General features: G+C 43.7%; 1 protein-coding gene across 3 annotated transcripts in view; it reads left to right on the top strand.

Moving 5' to 3' along the window:
• Positions 1 to 16,284, top strand: part of LOC132403878 (glycogen [starch] synthase, liver-like) — an 80,796-nt gene that overhangs the window by 26,786 nt on the left and 37,726 nt on the right. For all 3 annotated transcript variants that reach the window (XM_059987653.1, XM_059987652.1, XM_059987654.1), the window contains exons 5-7: positions 6,246 to 6,390; positions 9,505 to 9,622; positions 11,721 to 11,841. In XM_059987653.1, coding sequence (XP_059843636.1) covers positions 6,246 to 6,390; positions 9,505 to 9,622; positions 11,721 to 11,841 — 384 coding nt within the window. The remainder of the gene's footprint in view (positions 1 to 6,245; positions 6,391 to 9,504; positions 9,623 to 11,720; positions 11,842 to 16,284) is intronic.

The following is a 16,284-nucleotide window of genomic DNA, read 5'->3' as shown; positions in this document are numbered from 1 at the left end:
ACCTCCGACGAGTTACGACACCCGCAGCAGGGCACCGGGTCCCCCCCTGAGGGCCGTGAATGGCAGCACTGTAAGGACCTATGGCACCCGTCAGGTGCAGCTACTGTTCGGCCCCAGCCAGTTCACGTGGGACTTCACACTGGCCGCCGTAGCCCAACCGCTTCTGGGTGCGGATTTTTTGCGAGCTCACAGCCTGCTGGTTTTTCAGCAAACACCTGCGGCCACCCGAGCTCAAGTACAGTGCTTTTGACCGGGAACTGTTGGCGCTCTACCTGGCAATCCGGCATTTCAGGTACTTCCTAGAAGGTCGGCCCTTCACCACGTTCACGGACCACAAACCGCTTACCTTTGCGTTTACGAAAGCATCCGACCCCTGGTCATCCCGCCAGCAACGCCACCTGTCCTACATCTCTGAATACACAACGGATGTCCGGCACGTCTCGGGTAAGGACAATGTCGTGGCGGATGCGCTCTCTCGCCCTACCGTTCATGCCCTTTCCCAAGGGGTAGACTTTGAGGCACTGGCAGAGGCACAGCAGGTAGATGAGGAGATTCCGAGTTACAGGACTGCAGTCTCTGGTTTGCAGCTCCAGGACCTCCCCGTGGGCCCAGGTGAGAGGACCCTACTCTGTGACGTCGCCACCAGCCAGCCCCGTCCGGTCGTCCCCGCAGCCTGGCGGCGACGTGTTTTCGACTCCATTCATAACTTGGCGCATCCCTCCATCCGGACAACTGTCCGGATGGTTTCCAGCAGGTTCGTTTGGCACGGACTCCGCAAACAGGTCAGTGAATGGGCCAGGACGTGCATGCACTGCCAGACGGCCAAGGTTCAGCGGCACACCAAAGCCCCACCGCAGCAGTTCCATCCCGCCCACCGGCGTTTCGACCACATTCATGTGGATATCTTGGGCCCCCTGCCAGTGTCGCGCGGAGCGCGTTACCTCCTGACTATCGTGGACCGGTTCACAAGATGGCCAGAGGCGGTCCCGCTCACCGACACCACCTCCGAATCTTGCGCCCGAGCCCTGATCGCCACCTGGATATCCCGCTTTGGTGTACCAGCCCACATTACCTCCGACAGAGGCGCCCAGTTCACCTCCAGCCTGTGGTCAGCTATGGCCAGCCTTTTGGGGACTCAGCTGCACCACACCACTGCCTACCACCCACAGTCGAACGGGCTAGTGGAGCGTTTCCACCGTCACCTGAAGTCGGCCCTCATGGCCCGCCTGCGAGGAGCCAACTGGGCGGACGAGCTTCCCTGGGTCCTTCTCGGCATCCGCACAGCGCCCAAGGACGACCTGCACGCCTCGTCGGCCGAGTTGGTATACGGCGCGCCCCTGGCCGTCCCCGGGGAGTTCCTACCAGCCCCGAGGGGGCAAGAGGAAGAACCCGCTGCAGTCCTGGGCAGACTTCGCGAGAAGCTCGGTAACCTGGCCCCCATACCCACTTCACAGCATGGGCGGCACCCGACCTGCGTACCCAAAGACCTACGGAACTGTAAGTTTGTGTTTGTACGAAGGGGCGGGCATCGGCCACCGCTGCAGCGGCCATACGAGGGGCCGTTTCCGGTGCTCCGGAACAACGGGTCCACGTTCGTGCTGGACGTTGGGGGGAAGGAGGAGGTTTTCACGGTGGACCGCCTCAAGCCGGCCCATGTGGACCTGGCGCAACCGGCCGAGTTTCCGGCGCCTCGGCGCAGAGGCCGACCTCCCAAGCAGGTTCTGGCCCAGGCTGTGGACATTGGGGGGTGTATCGCCGGTTCTGGGGGGGGGTTATGTGGCGGCTCATTTCCTAGCGTATGCGAACCGACTCACAATTAGATAGCCTACGGGGGTTTGCGAGCACAGAGCTTTGGAGCCTCTTCGCCATGGGGGGCCGGTTGACAGAGGCTTAAAAGTGAGGCTGAAGTTTTCGAATAAAGTTTTTTCCTTCGACTGCAGTTACCGACTCCGTGTCGTAATTTTAGCGCTGCGTGTAGCACACCGCTACAGTATCAACAACCACTTCGAGTGTTACAATGATAATGAAGATTTGGAGGATGCAATCCTTGAAGGAATAGTTTGAAGGCATTATCTACACTGCTGTTGTTCATTTACGGTTAAAAGAACACAGCCACATAACGCACACTGTATAAATTCTTCCATCAATAACTGTTAGAAACTAATACACGGATCACTAGTATTGAGTAGTATTGATAGTTCTCTAATTTATTCTGTATTTCATTTACATGCATAATTTGTTACTCAGTTTGTCTGAAACTTAAGCTAACTGAAGCAGCTGCTTAATTGGGCCAAAATGGTCTGGTCCTGATGTGTCCCAATTAACCAGATTCCACTGTATTTGATTATATTTTCGGCAAATATATTCATAAAGTGAAAGGTCCACACATATCAAGATCCCTGGAATGCTTATGTTAGTGAACAGGAGTTCAATTCTTTACATTAGTGGTCGCCAACCAGTCGATTGTGATCGACCAGTTGATCTTTGAGACTTTCCCAGTAGATCCTGAAAAAAAAATTATGCCTGATAAACCTTTTGATGCAAATATGTAGTAACTTCTACTTTGAAAAAGGACCACTCGACAACTTCATGCCCAAAAGGAACAACTTTATCTAGGATGGTAAAACAATATTCAAATACAGAGGTTATCACTAATGCGCACCGGGCAGAAAAGACTGGAAGGAAAACCCCGCAACCCCGGAAGCAATCTCTCTTTACAAACAGTTTCTGTAGTGGGCGTATTGCTATGTTACCATGATCCTAATTGGTATTAACTTACCTTTATACTGCTCACATTACGACCCTTCTTTCCCTTTAAATTCCAACATTCCCCAAATGTACAAGAAATGGGGAAACAAAAATATTGGTGTCATTAGCTTGCGTACCCCTGAAACTTATATTGGTGTCTCAGTAAGTTTACCAATACCGGGAAAGTTGAGGAGCTGAAGTCGGGGTTGAAGACCCAGCAAACATGCTGTTCAGAGGACGTGGACCTACAAGTGTTAAAGGACCTGTCACTCTGTGAATATTTTTCACGACAATTTGATGAATCCCTGGATGTAACGCAAACAGCTCAGCTTGTTGTATTAGTCAGAATGGCTTTCCAGGATTTTACAAAAGAGGACCTCCTCACTCTTTTGCACTTAAAGGAGAGAACAAGAGGTGAGGATATTTACAATGAGTTTTTTTAAAAAGTTCATAAAAATGACATCTCCATTCATAAACTGGTGGCAATTACTACTGATGGGGCCCCAGCAATGCGCGGTGTGCGCGTTGATTTTATAGCACTGTGCCATAATGACCCTGATTTTCCCGACTTCCTGGATTATCACTCTGATTCATCAGCAGGCCTTGGCTGGGAAGGTTTTGGACTTTCCTCATGTAATGACACTGGTGGTCAAACTGATAAACTTGATTTGAGCAAAAGCATTTCAGCACCGCTTATTCAGGACATTATTGGATAAGCTCGATGCTGCTATGGTCTGTTTGATATGCTAGTTACAGTGCTTTCTTGGTTAAATTTGAAAGTTTGACAAAAGCATTTTATGTAATTAAAATACAATTAGACAAAATAAAGGGCCTCAAGTTGGAAGTACAATCTGAGCTGATTTTTTTTCTCTAAACAATTTAGTAGGCCGATTTTGCCTTTCACTAAGGTACGGGATCTTGGGCTTAAAAAGGTTAGTGACCACTACTTTACACTATCTATAGGTGCAGGGATAACTTTTTTTTATATTTTTAAAAAATGGGATCAAGCAAGAAGAGACTTAAAATAAATGACAAATTAATTCAAAGGAAGACTATTGAAGAGCTGGAAGTTAATAAATGAAAGATTGCAGCTGAATAGAGAGCAAATGTTAATGTGTGAAGCTGAATGAGTACAGTCAGAATTCTCCTAGTTTGACTTGGTATCTATTCCTTTGGTAATAATGATTTATATGTTTTTTTAAAGAAATCTGTTTCTGTGCTTGGGCCCAAGTTAAGTATATGGCAGGCTCTATATTGTATCTGTGGTACATAACTGGTGGGTAGGTGCTTGTGCTGAGTGAGAATCTGCAATCTAGCATATGCAGACTTGTCCTTGCAAGGCAAATATGTGGAGGTTGGGGAGAGTCCTGATGAATCTACACTCAGTGGCCACTTTAGGTGCACCTGGACACCTTGTTAATGCAAATCGCCCCATCATGTGACTGCAACACGATGCATAAAAGCATATGCACGTGGTCAAAAGGTTCAGTTGTTCAGACTCAACCTCCGAATGGGAAAGAAATGTAATCTAAGTGACTGGTGCCAGATGGTGTAGTTTGAGTAACTCAAACTACTGATCCCCTGGAATTTTCACACAGTCTCTAGAGCTTATGGAGTGGAGCAAAAAGCAAATTTAAAAAAAAATCCACTGAATGGCAGTTCAGTGGGTGAAAACGCCATTAAATGAGAGTGGTCAGTGGAGAAGGGCCAGATTAGTTCAAACTGGCAAAGTGACAGTAACTCAGATAACCATGCGTTACAACAGAGGTGCGCAGTAGAGCATCTCTGAATGCACAAGACATCAAACCCTGAAGTGAATAGACTACAGCTGCAGGAGACAGGAGCATACACTGTTACAGGAGGTACCAAATAAAGTGGTCACTCAGTGTGAAGTGAAGTTCTGATAAATATCCTATAAAATGAATAGGAACAGGTTTATTGTCATATGTATCAAGGTGCCATGAAAGGTTTGCCCTGCATATTATACAGATCAGATTCATACAGTGCATTGAGGTAGGAAAAGGTAAAACAATAACGGTGCAAGGGAAAGCTACGGTGTGGGTGCAGTGTAGGTAAACTATAAGATTACAATATCTAATGAGGTTGATTGGACTCGACCTCATAATTTAAAGTATTAGGAAACTATTTAATAGTCTTATAACAGTGGGATAGAATCAGGATTGGATTTATTATAAATAAGGCATAGGAACATAATTAGGGTGCCCTGTTATTCAATCAAGGTCGATTTCTTTACCTCAATCCCATTAGATATCTTGTGGCAGTGGTAGAATGCAATACATAAAATGTACTATAAGTTACAGTAAGGAATGTATATAGGTTGGAAGTGAATTTCTTTCAAAGGACGAGTCTAAGCGACAGTGTATTGAAGGCCTTGAAAAGAGGAGATTGAAAGGATGTTTACCTTGGCAGTCTCAACAATGGAGGGTTATAAATACTGTATAAAGGAATTGAGGAGGAGGTGAGATAACAATGTTACCCCAGAGATGATTGAGGGTCTGGATGTGTGAAGGGGACTGAGTTCATTTAAGTAGTGCTTGAAATCTGGCAATCCCTACAAGGCGGTGGGGAAAAATGTTCCAAGGAAATTTATTGTTGAAGTACATGTGTCACTGTGCTACCCTGAGATTAATTTTCTCAGTGGGAAAAAAAAGACAGACTACGCCTGATATTTTATTTTTAATCAGCTGACCTCCTCATAAAGAAGAGAATTGTTTCTTTGCATCTTGTTTATATTTAAAATATATGCACCTAAAGGCTGTTAACAAAGTAGTTATTTCTGTAACCGTAATCTTGTGATGCTTTTTAGGAAGCTTGTGCTAAAGTGCTCAATGTTTCCGGTAAGACTGGAACAGAGCACATCCTTGCCAGAATTGGTGTTTAAACCTCTCATACATATTGTAAATTTGTGTCTATCTCTTTTACAGAATTTTAAGTTAGTTTTTTATGCTTGTGCTTATACAATGTTTGTCTAGGAAGTAAAGTGCTCAGAGCAGCATTGGGCATTTAGTCTCGTCAAACGTACTATATCCCTCAGCAGCTGTCATTGACATGGAAGCCTTTCTGCTTTCTCCTTAAACCTGACATTTGTGGAGTGCTCTGGCCTTTGGGGATCTGCCCATCAATGGAAATTAATAAGCAAACTGCAATGGAAAATGGCTGTCTTCTGCTATTGGCCTTTTGGGCTTTACTGACCTTTTTTTTACAGTCAGGACAACCCTTTGTTAGGACATCTAATCTTGAAGTAAATGTTAGTTTGTCAAATCTGATTGTAATACATAATGGCTGCAGAATTGTAACTATAGATTCTAACAATGATCTTGTGCTATTTCATGATTTCTCAGTGATGAAAAGACAAATTATTTGTGTAGTATTGGTGTTTATTGGTTGGTGTGGAGTTGGAGGATGGAAGGGTCTGATTTTACACTGGCTGAATAATACAAGCTTGTTCATTCCCACTTTCTCTGTTTTGGAAACAGTTTGATGTTGACAAGGAAGCAGGAGAAAGACAGATCTACCATCGCTACTGCATAGAAAGAGCGACAGCCCACTGTGCACACGTATTCACAACGGTCTCTGCCATCACCGCAGTTGAAGCAGAGAACATGATCAAGAAAAAGCCAGGCAAGTTTCATGCTGGTCAATGAAGTCACCTCCCCCATCCGCTTGTCTCACTAAAGTGCCAGTTCCCAACTTTACTGAATGAATCTGATTCCTCACTCATTAAATCATGAGTTCCCAGTGGCCAACCATCTTAATTTCTCTTCCCATTTCCATTCCAAAGTGTTGATCCATGGCCACCTCTACTGCCACAATGAGGCCACTCTTGGGTTAGAAAAACAAAACCTCAGTCTGGGTAACCTCCAACCTGATGATATGAGCACAGATTTCTCTAACTTCCAGTGATTTCTTCCTCTCTCCCTTTTTTCCTCATTTCCCCATTCTGGCTCCCTTCTTACCCCTTTTTCTCCTGCCCATCACCACCTCTGGTGTTCCTCCCCTTTCTCCCATGTCCCACTCCACTTTCCTACCAGATCCCTCTTTCTTTATCCCATTGCCTCTTCTTCCTATCACCTCCCAGCTTGTCATTTCATTCCCACCTTCCGTCTCACCTGGCTTCACCGATCACTTGCCAGCTTGTACTCCTCCCCCTTTTTCATATCCTGCTTTCTTGCCCTTCCTTTCCAAGGGTCTCAGCCCAAAACATCGACTCCATAGATGCTGCCTGACTTGCATTTTGTGTTTGTTGATCTGGAACTCCAGCATCTGTAAAATCTTTCTATTTTTCTTTCTTTTTTAAAAAAAAATCATTTGATGCAACCATTCACTGTGCACTTTAAATGCCCGATGATGTCAGTGCCTGCACCTTTTAAAGGGCTGGGCCTGACCCAGGATTTCATGGGAATCTTGGAAACTCTGCAAGATATAAAGTGTTGTTAATACAGCAGCCTCTTGGTTACACATGACATCACATTTTGCAAATTATCCCATACACTTTTAAAGCCTTTTGCAAGCTATTAATAATAATAAAATGTTTCCTGGTATTTATAAATGACTTTGCACAGAATATATTACATTAATTAGGGTGGGTATCGACTCAAATAATTATAGCATGTGTGTGTTGTGTGGTATGAAAAGTGTTACAATAGAAAATAGATAATTGACCAGAACCCTTCTGTAACTTAGGAAATGCGTATATTACACAGGCATGTATTCATTTTTTTATACTTGTGAAGTTTCTAACTACATTACCTTAATGCTAATGGCCTGAGGTTTGGCCCTTTCTGTGACGATCCAGCACCCAAGGTTGGGACCCACTGCTCTAAACCAACGAAATTATGGGGATTATTACTATTTGCTCACTACTATAGAATAAAAGATTTCATTCCAGTATTCATGATACTACGGTCATATACAAGCTATGGTTTGTGTTTGTATTGGTCCAATAGTTGTTCTGTGTCTTCTGAATCAGTTGCGAGAAACTTTATGGGGAAATTAAGAAATGTTGGAATATATGTGCACTGATAGAGAATTGTCCTTCACAAATGTTAATTAAAGTAGGTGTGTTCACTTAGACGTAGATTCAGCCACAATATGTTTTTATAAACTGCCTCTAACAAATGGAATAAGGGAACTAACTGTTCATTGGAGTAGCAGATACAGATGTTTCAAGGTGCTTCTAAAATGCACTTTATCTTACTTCATATTAAACCAGCAGTTTATAGAAGGAATATTCATACTATGATTGACACATAAATGGAGCTAATCGCACCTCTCTAACCCCTACCTTAATGAAGATCCATAAACCTACTTCTCAACTTGCATTCTTTGTTATTTCTTATGAATTTCTGCAATAATGTCATTGGTTGCCCGCAGACTATGCCCTAGTTTGCATAGTGTTGACAGTGGTGGCCATTTATCCTGTTATACAGTAATTCATCTTTCATTGCCTCCATCAGTTACTTAAAGTTATTTTGTCTGCTCTTCTGAATACAAGGCATCAGCCTACTAACCTGAAGGTCACTGGTCCGAGCCTCAGCTGAGGCAGTGTGTTTGTGTCCTTGAGCAAGACACTTAACAACACATTGCTCTGCGATGACACTGGTGCCAAGCTGCTTGGGTCCTAGTGCCCTTCACTTGGACAACTTCGGTGGCGTGGAGAGGGAAATGCCTGCAGCTTGGGCAACTGCCAATCTCCCATACAACCCTGCCCAGGCCTACGCCCTGGAAACTCCAGGCGCAGATCCATGGTCTCTCGAGACCGACGAACGCCACCACCACCACCACCTTTCTCCGGCATCTCTGTGCACGTGCCTCTAAGACACTTTTATAGAATACAAGGTTCAGGGTTCCAGCCCTGTGGTTCTGGTGTTAGCGATGATTCTGTATGGTAAACACAAGAGAATATGTAGATGCTGGAAGTCCAGAGGAACACACACAAAATGTTGAATAGATTCAGCAGGTCAGACAGCATCCATAGAGAGGAATAAGCAGTCACGTTTTGAGCCCAGACCCTTCAGGGCTGAAAAGGAAGGTGGGGAAGAAGCAGAATAAAGAGGTGGTAGTGGTGAGGGAGGACGAGTACAAGCTGGCAGGTGATGGGTGACACCAGGTGAGTGAGAAGATAAGTGGGTGGGGGAGGTGCTCTGGAGTTGAGAAGCTAGGAAATGATGGGTGGGAAAAGGTAAAAGGCTGAGAAAATCTGACAGGAAAGCGTGCACCATGAGAGAAGGAGGGATACCAGTGGGAAGTGATGGGTAAGTGAGGACAAGGGGTAAGAGAGCCAGAATGGGGAATGGAAAAGAGAAGGGGGGTGGGAGAAGAATTACCAGAAGTTGAAAATCGATGTTCATGCTAACAGTGTGGAAGCTACCCCAACAAAATATGACATGTTGCTCATCCAACCTGAGGGTTGCCTCATCGGGGAAGTAAAGGAATCCAAGGATAGACTCTTTTGTGCAAGTTCCAATGTTTGAATGACTTCCATGTCTAATAGGCATTGAGGTCACATTTGATTTACTTTTACACCGGAACGCATTTTGGTATTGTAGTATAGGTGAGTGTGAATGTCAAGGGATTGATGAAAGAACAGCTCATGATATTCATAGTAGTATGTTTCCATGCTGGAGACCGCTTCCCTTTTCCAGTTCAAGTGTAGGCCCACTATGGTACTTTTAAAACACGTTACATCAAGTAACCACCACAGAAATCAAATTTCTATTTGTTAACTTGGTCTAGATGTAATCACACCTAATGGATTGAACATCAAGAAGTTCTCTGCCATGCACGAGTTTCAGAATCTGCATGCCCTGTACAAGTCTCGCATCCAAGAATTTATTCGGGGCCACTTCTATGGGTATTGTATGCTGCATTTTGCATTTCTTCATTTCACAGTGCTAGGATTTTTGTGTCTGTCGAACAGATGGTATATTGAGACACATAATCGAAAGTTGACACCCATTGAAAGCCTAAGAGCCATAAAGCAGTTTTCCAAGCTGATTAAGTGTTTGTGTGTACAGTGAGCAGACTAGTGTGCTGAAAGAAAACTTGAATGGATGGATACTTTATTGATCCCAAAGGAAATGACAGTGTCTCAGTAGCATTACAAGTGCACAGTTATAGAAATATTAGAGGAGAAGTAAGAAAGAATTTAAAAAAAAGTTATCTCCAAACAGTCGAACAGGAGGGGGTCATCACTTCCCTGACTATAAGTTGACTCATTACAGAGCCTCATGGCCGAGGGTTAAGAAAACCCTCATATAGCGCTCTTTGGAGCAGCACAGTTGTCTTGGTCTATTATTAAAAGTGCTCCTCGGTTCAGCCAAGGTGGCATGCAGAGTGTGAGGAACATTGTCCAGAATTGCCAGAATTTTCCAAGGGGTCCTTTGTTCTACCACAGCCTCCAGTGTGTCCAGTTTGACTCCTATAACAGAGCCAGCCTTTCTAATCAGTTTATTGAGTCTGTTGGTATCACCCATGTTGATGTCATTGTCCCAGCTGTACTGGTGACAACAGACTGGTAGAATACGTGAGGAAGCCTGCAATCTCCAAAGGACCTCAGTCTCCTCAGGAAGTAGAGGTGACTCCAGCCCTCCTTGTATGCAGCCTCTTGTGTTGGTTCTCCACTCAAATCTGTCATCCAGGTGCACCCCCAGATACTTGGGTCCTCAGGACATCCCCGTTCTCACCAACAGTATTAACAGGGAGATGTGCAGGCTTGGTTTTCCTAAAAGTCCATTACCCATCTCCTTTGTCTTACTGATCTTGAGCTGCAGATGATTCAACTTGCAGCAGGACCCTGTATTCATCCTTCTGTCCTCCCTTTATACACCAAAGTATAAAGTACCAAGGCATTGGTTTAAAAAAGGATGGGAGAGTGTGAAAACACTCCCAAGGATACTTTGGAAATAAAGCCTAGAAATTCTTAAGCCTTGGAAAAATTCTTTCCAATGGAAACAACAGTTGCAGGAATAGTTTCATGCTCTTTCAGCAGTGAGAATGGTTGTGTTGGCCACAGATAATATTACCAAGACATAGTGTGCAAACCTGTCTGAAAATCAGTTCATGATTAGGCTTCCTTGTATCACATTGATCTCTCTTCTGCAAATCCTCTCCAGTTTTTTGTTTTCTGATTGTTGCTTAGACTTTCTGAAACAATGCATTCAAAGACCATTTTCTCAGGCAAAATGTGCAAAGTCAAAACTCATAATTTAATTGCACTGTATTGCTTTCCTGTAACACACATTCTCTGTAGCTGTCACGTTTTATTCTGCATGTTTTGTTACCTTGTACTACCCCAATACACTGTAATGAACTGAATGGATGAACAGTATGCAACACAAGGTTTTCATTGTACATTGGTATAAGACCATAAAATATAGGAGCAGAAGTAGGCCATTCGGCTCCACCATTCAATCATGGGCTGATTCAATTTTTCCAGTCATCCCCACTCCCCTGCCTTCATCCCATACCCTTTGACATCCTGGCTAATCAAGAACCTATCTGTCTCTGCCTTAAATACACCTCCCACAGCTGCTCACGGCAACAAATTCCACAGATTTGCCACCCTCTGACTAAAGTATCTCAGTTCTAAATGGTCGTTCTTCAATCCTGAAGTAGCGCCCTCTTGTCCTAGACTGTATATGTGATAAACCAATTCCATTGGTATTATTTGTAAAAACATAGAACAGTACAGCACAGGAACGAGCCCTTCAGCCCACAATGTTGTATTGAATTAATTAAATTAGTAATCAGATGTCCAACTAAAGTAATCCCTTCTGTCTACACAATGTCTATATTCTGCACATTCTTCTAAGAGCCCCTTGAACACCTTTAGTAATTTGACTCGTTCACTAGTGTTGATGTAAACACAACAGTACTGAGTAGTATTTTTATGAATGGAAGAAAAGTGTTCTAGTTGCTATGAATATTTAATTGTTTAAATTTTATCCTAGCCACCTGGATTTCAATTTGGAAAAGACGCTCTTCTTCTTCATTGCTGGCAGATATGAATTTACAAATAAAGGGGCTGACCTCTTCATGGAAGCTTTGTCAAGGTTAAACTTCCTCCTTAGGGTAAGAATTGTGGCCGGCTTTTTACAAGTACAAATTTCTGTTATAGGCTTGTGTTGAATTGTAGCAAAAATACGTTACTTGCACGTTGTGATCATCTGTCATTAACTCGTTCTGTAATTGCACAATACTAGTTTAACCGATGTTTAAGATATCCATTTGAGAGGTATGCAGGTAATAAATCTCACCGGGATGCGATTGTTTAAATTGCTGGTTTATCATACGAAGTGATTTTATTAAATTGTCACGCATTAAACCATTTGCAGTGTAAGTAAACTATGTTCAAGCTGTAAAACCAATAAACATAAATCAGAGCAGTTGTCATCCTGAGCACCACCACTACTTTGCTCTTTTCTTTTTAATAAATATCAGAGTCATTTACTTCTCTCCCTCGAGTCTGAGCTTAATTTCTTTACTATGCTTTTTCACCTGAAAGACAAAGCTTAAAGACGGTGGGAATTGAGACCAAAATCAAAATGTGCTGGACTTGCTCAGCAGGTCAGGCAGCATCTGTTGTGGGGTGGCAGGGAGGCAGCAACCCCCTCATCAGAACTAGTAAAGAGAAAGTAAAGTTGGTTGTAGGGTGGGGAGAGCCGAACAGAATGGAGAATATCTGTAAGGTGAGAACAGGATTGCTGTGGGAATGAATTGTAGAGGCTGTCCAGTCTGTGGGTTAATGGGAGCAGTTAGAAAGGGGAAGTAACCAAAGCTTTGAGAGAGTGAGTGAACAAAGGAATATAGCCATGAAGCATAAAGAGCATTCGGCTGCAGCTCCTTGAAGACCGTGTTAGGGATCCAGAGGAGCAGCTGGATGGCCTTCAGCTTGTACGGGGTGCAGAGGAGATAATTGATCAGAGTTGTAGAGTAGTAGTCACCTTGAAGTTGCAGGAGGCGAGTAGCTGGGTGACTGTCAGGAGGAAGGGAAATATAAATGGGCTTTTAGAGCAGAGCAGCCCTGTGACCATTCCCTTCAAACATAAGGATACCACTTTGAATACTTTAGTGGGGGATGACCTCCTGGTGAAATGCCATGGCAACTGGGTTACAGGCACTGAGCATGGGTCTCTGGTGCAGACAGGAAAGAGAGAACAAGGGAGCAGTAGTGATGGGTGACTCAGTAGTCAGGGGAACAGACAGGAGTTTCTGTGGACATTAACGGGACACCCGGATAGTATGTTACCTCCACGTGCCAGGGTCGGGTATGTCTCAGATAACGTCCCCAACATTTTGGAGAGGGATGGAGTGCAGCCAGATATTTTGGTACATATTGGTACCAATAACATAGGAAGAAAAAGCAATGGTGGGGTCCTGAAAAGAGAATTTAGAGAGCTAGGTAGAAAGCTACGAAGCAGGACCTCCTTGGTGGTAATTTCTGGATTGCTGCCCGTGCCACGCGCCAGTGAGGGTAGAATAAAGATGATTTGGCAGACAAATGTGTGGCTGAGAAGCTGGTGCAGGGGGCAGGGCTTCATATTCTTGGATCTTTGGGATCTCTCCTAGGGGAGGTATGACCTTTTCAAAAGTGACGGGTTGTACCTGAACCCAAGGGGGGGACCAGTATTCTCGCGGGCAGGTTTCTTAGAGCTGCAGGAGAGGGCTTAAATTAACGGTATGGGGGTGGGAACTGCAGTGATGGAACTCGGGATAGGACAGATGGTAAAAAGTAAAGATAGAGTGCGGTCAGACTGTCAGGAAGGGCAGGCAGGTGATGGGACATAGTCGCAGCTAACAGGTTGAGTATCAATATGAACATGTTGAATCCTTGTGGGTTGAGTTAAGAAACTGTAAGAATAAAAAGACCCTGATGGCAGTTATATACAGGCCTCCCAACAATGGCTGGGAGCTGGACCACAGATTACAACAGGAAATAGAAAAAGTGGCTTAAAAGGGCAGTGTTATGATAGTCATGGGAGATTTTAACATGCGAGTTGGTTGGTAATGGACTGAGTTTGTTGAATCCCTAAGAGATGGCTTTTTAGAGCAGTTAGTTGTTGGGCCTACTTGGGGATCAGCTATACTGGATCGGGTGTTGTGTAATAAACTGGAGGTAATTAGGGAGCTTAAAGTTTAAAAAAAAAAACATTTAGGAACTAGTGATCACTATTATTTGAGTTTAAGTTGAAATTTGATGGGGAGAAAGTAAGGTCTGACATAGCAGTACTTTAATGGAGTAAGGGAAATTACAGTGGTATGAGAGGAGTTGGCCAAAGAAAACTGGAAGGAGCTGCTGGCAGGGATGTCAACAGAGCAGCAATGGCAAGTGTTTCTAGGGAAAGGATGAGGAAGGTGCAGGATAGATTTATTCCAAAAATGAAGAAATACTCAAATGGCAAAATAGTACAACCATGGCTGACAAGGGAAGTATAATCTATTGTAAAAGCAAAAGGGCATACAACAAAGCAAAAATTAATGGGAAGATAGAAGATTGGGAGGTTTTCCTACAGAGAGCAACTAAAAAATATCAGAAGGGAAAAGTTGAAGTATGAAAGCAAGCTAGCAAATAATATCAAAGTGGACAGTAAAAGTTTTCTCAAGTATGTTTAAAAATAAGAGAAATGAGAGTGAAGCTAGAACCACCACAGACTGAGGCAGGAGAAATAAAAACAGGGGAGAAGGAGGTGGCTGATGAACTAAATGAGTATTTTGCATCAGTCTTCACTGTGGAAGACACCAGCAGTATGCCTGATGTAGTGTGTGAAGGAAGAGAAGTAGGTGCAGTTACTATTACAAGGGAGAAGGTGCTCAAAAAGCTGAAAGGCCTAAGGGTACAGAAGTCACCTGAACCAGATGAACTGCACCCGAGGGTTCTGAAAGAGGTAGCAGTAGAGATTGTGGTGACATTAGAATTGATCTATCAAAAATCATTGCACTCTGACATGGTGCCAGAGGACTGGAAAATTGCACATGTCATTCCACTCTTTAAGAAAGGAGGAAGGTAGCAGAAAGGAAATTCTAGATCATTTAGCCTGACCTCAGTGGTTGGGAAGGTGTTGGAATCAATTGTTAAGGATGAGATTATGGAGTACTTGGTGACACAGGACAAGATAGGACAAAGTCAGCATGGTTTCCTTCAGGGAAAATCCTGCCAGATGAACCTGTTGGAATTCTATGCGATTACAAATGTGATAGATAAAGGGGATGCAGTGGACTTTCAGAGGCCTTTGACAAGGTGCCACACATGAGGCTGCTTACCAAGTTAAGTGCCTATGGTACTACAAGAAAGTTACTAACAGAGCAATGACTGATTGGATGAAGGCAGCAAGTGGGAATAAAAGAATCCTTATCTGGTTGGCTGCTAGTGACTAGTGGTGTTTTTCAGGGTTTGGTTTTGGGAACTCTTTTTTTATGATGTATGTCAGTGATTTAGATGATGAAATAGATGCATTTGTTGCCAAGTTTGCAAATGATACGAAGATTGGTGGAAGAGCAGATAGTGTTGAGGAAGCAGATAAGATGCAGAAGGACTTGGGCAGATTAGGAGAATGGCCAAGAAAGTGGCAAATAAAATAATGTAATGTTTGAAATTGCATGGTCATGCACTTTGGTAGTAGAAATAAATGTGCAGACTATCTTTTAAATGGAGAGAAAATCCAAAAATCTGAGATGCAAAGGGAATTGGGAATCCTTGTGCAGAACACCCTAAAGGTTAACTTGCAGGTTGAGTCGGTGGTGAGGAAGGCAAATGCAATGTTATCATTCATTTCAAGAGCCGTGATAGGATGCTAATGCTTTATAACACACTGGTGAGGCCTCACCCTGAGTATTGTGAACAGTTTTGGGCTCCTCATCTAAGAAAAGATGTGCTGTCATTGGAGAGGGTTCAGATGAGGTTCACGAGGATGATTCCGGGAATTAAAGGGTTATCATATGAGGAACACTTGTTAGCTCTGAATCTGTACTTGCTGGAATTTAGAAGAATGAGGAGAGGGATCTCATTGAAATCTTTCTATTGTTGAAAGGCCTAGACACAGTAGATGTGGAAAGGATGTTTCCCATGATGGGAGAGTCTAGGACAAGAGGTTACAGCTTCAGTATAGAGGGTCGTCCATTCAAAACAGATGTGAAGAAATTCCTTTAGCCAGAGGGTGGTGAATTTGTGGGATTTGTTGTCACATGCAGCTGTGGAGGCCAGGTCATTAGGAGTATTTAAGGCAGAGATTGATAGGTTCTTCATTGGACATGGCATCAAAGGTTACAAGGAGAAGGCTGGGAACTGGTGTTGAGGAGGGAAAAAAGGATCAGCCATGATTAAATGGTGGAGCAGACTCAATTGGCCAGATGGCCTAATTCTACCTCTATATCTTGTGGTCTTACAGTCTTGTAATGCAGAGCTGTAGGACATGCCTGACAGCTCAGGCTCTGCTAACGGAGAGAAGAGAAAATGTGCCAGTTGGATAAGTTGCAGCAGAATTGTCACTTAAAATAAGTTTGGCATTTACTTCTAAG

This window comes from Hypanus sabinus, chromosome 13, assembly GCF_030144855.1.
Source record: "Hypanus sabinus isolate sHypSab1 chromosome 13, sHypSab1.hap1, whole genome shotgun sequence".
Taxonomy (NCBI): domain Eukaryota; kingdom Metazoa; phylum Chordata; class Chondrichthyes; order Myliobatiformes; family Dasyatidae; genus Hypanus; species Hypanus sabinus.
The sequence above is the reverse complement of the archived record's forward strand: the minus strand, read 5'-3'. Positions and strand labels throughout refer to the sequence as shown.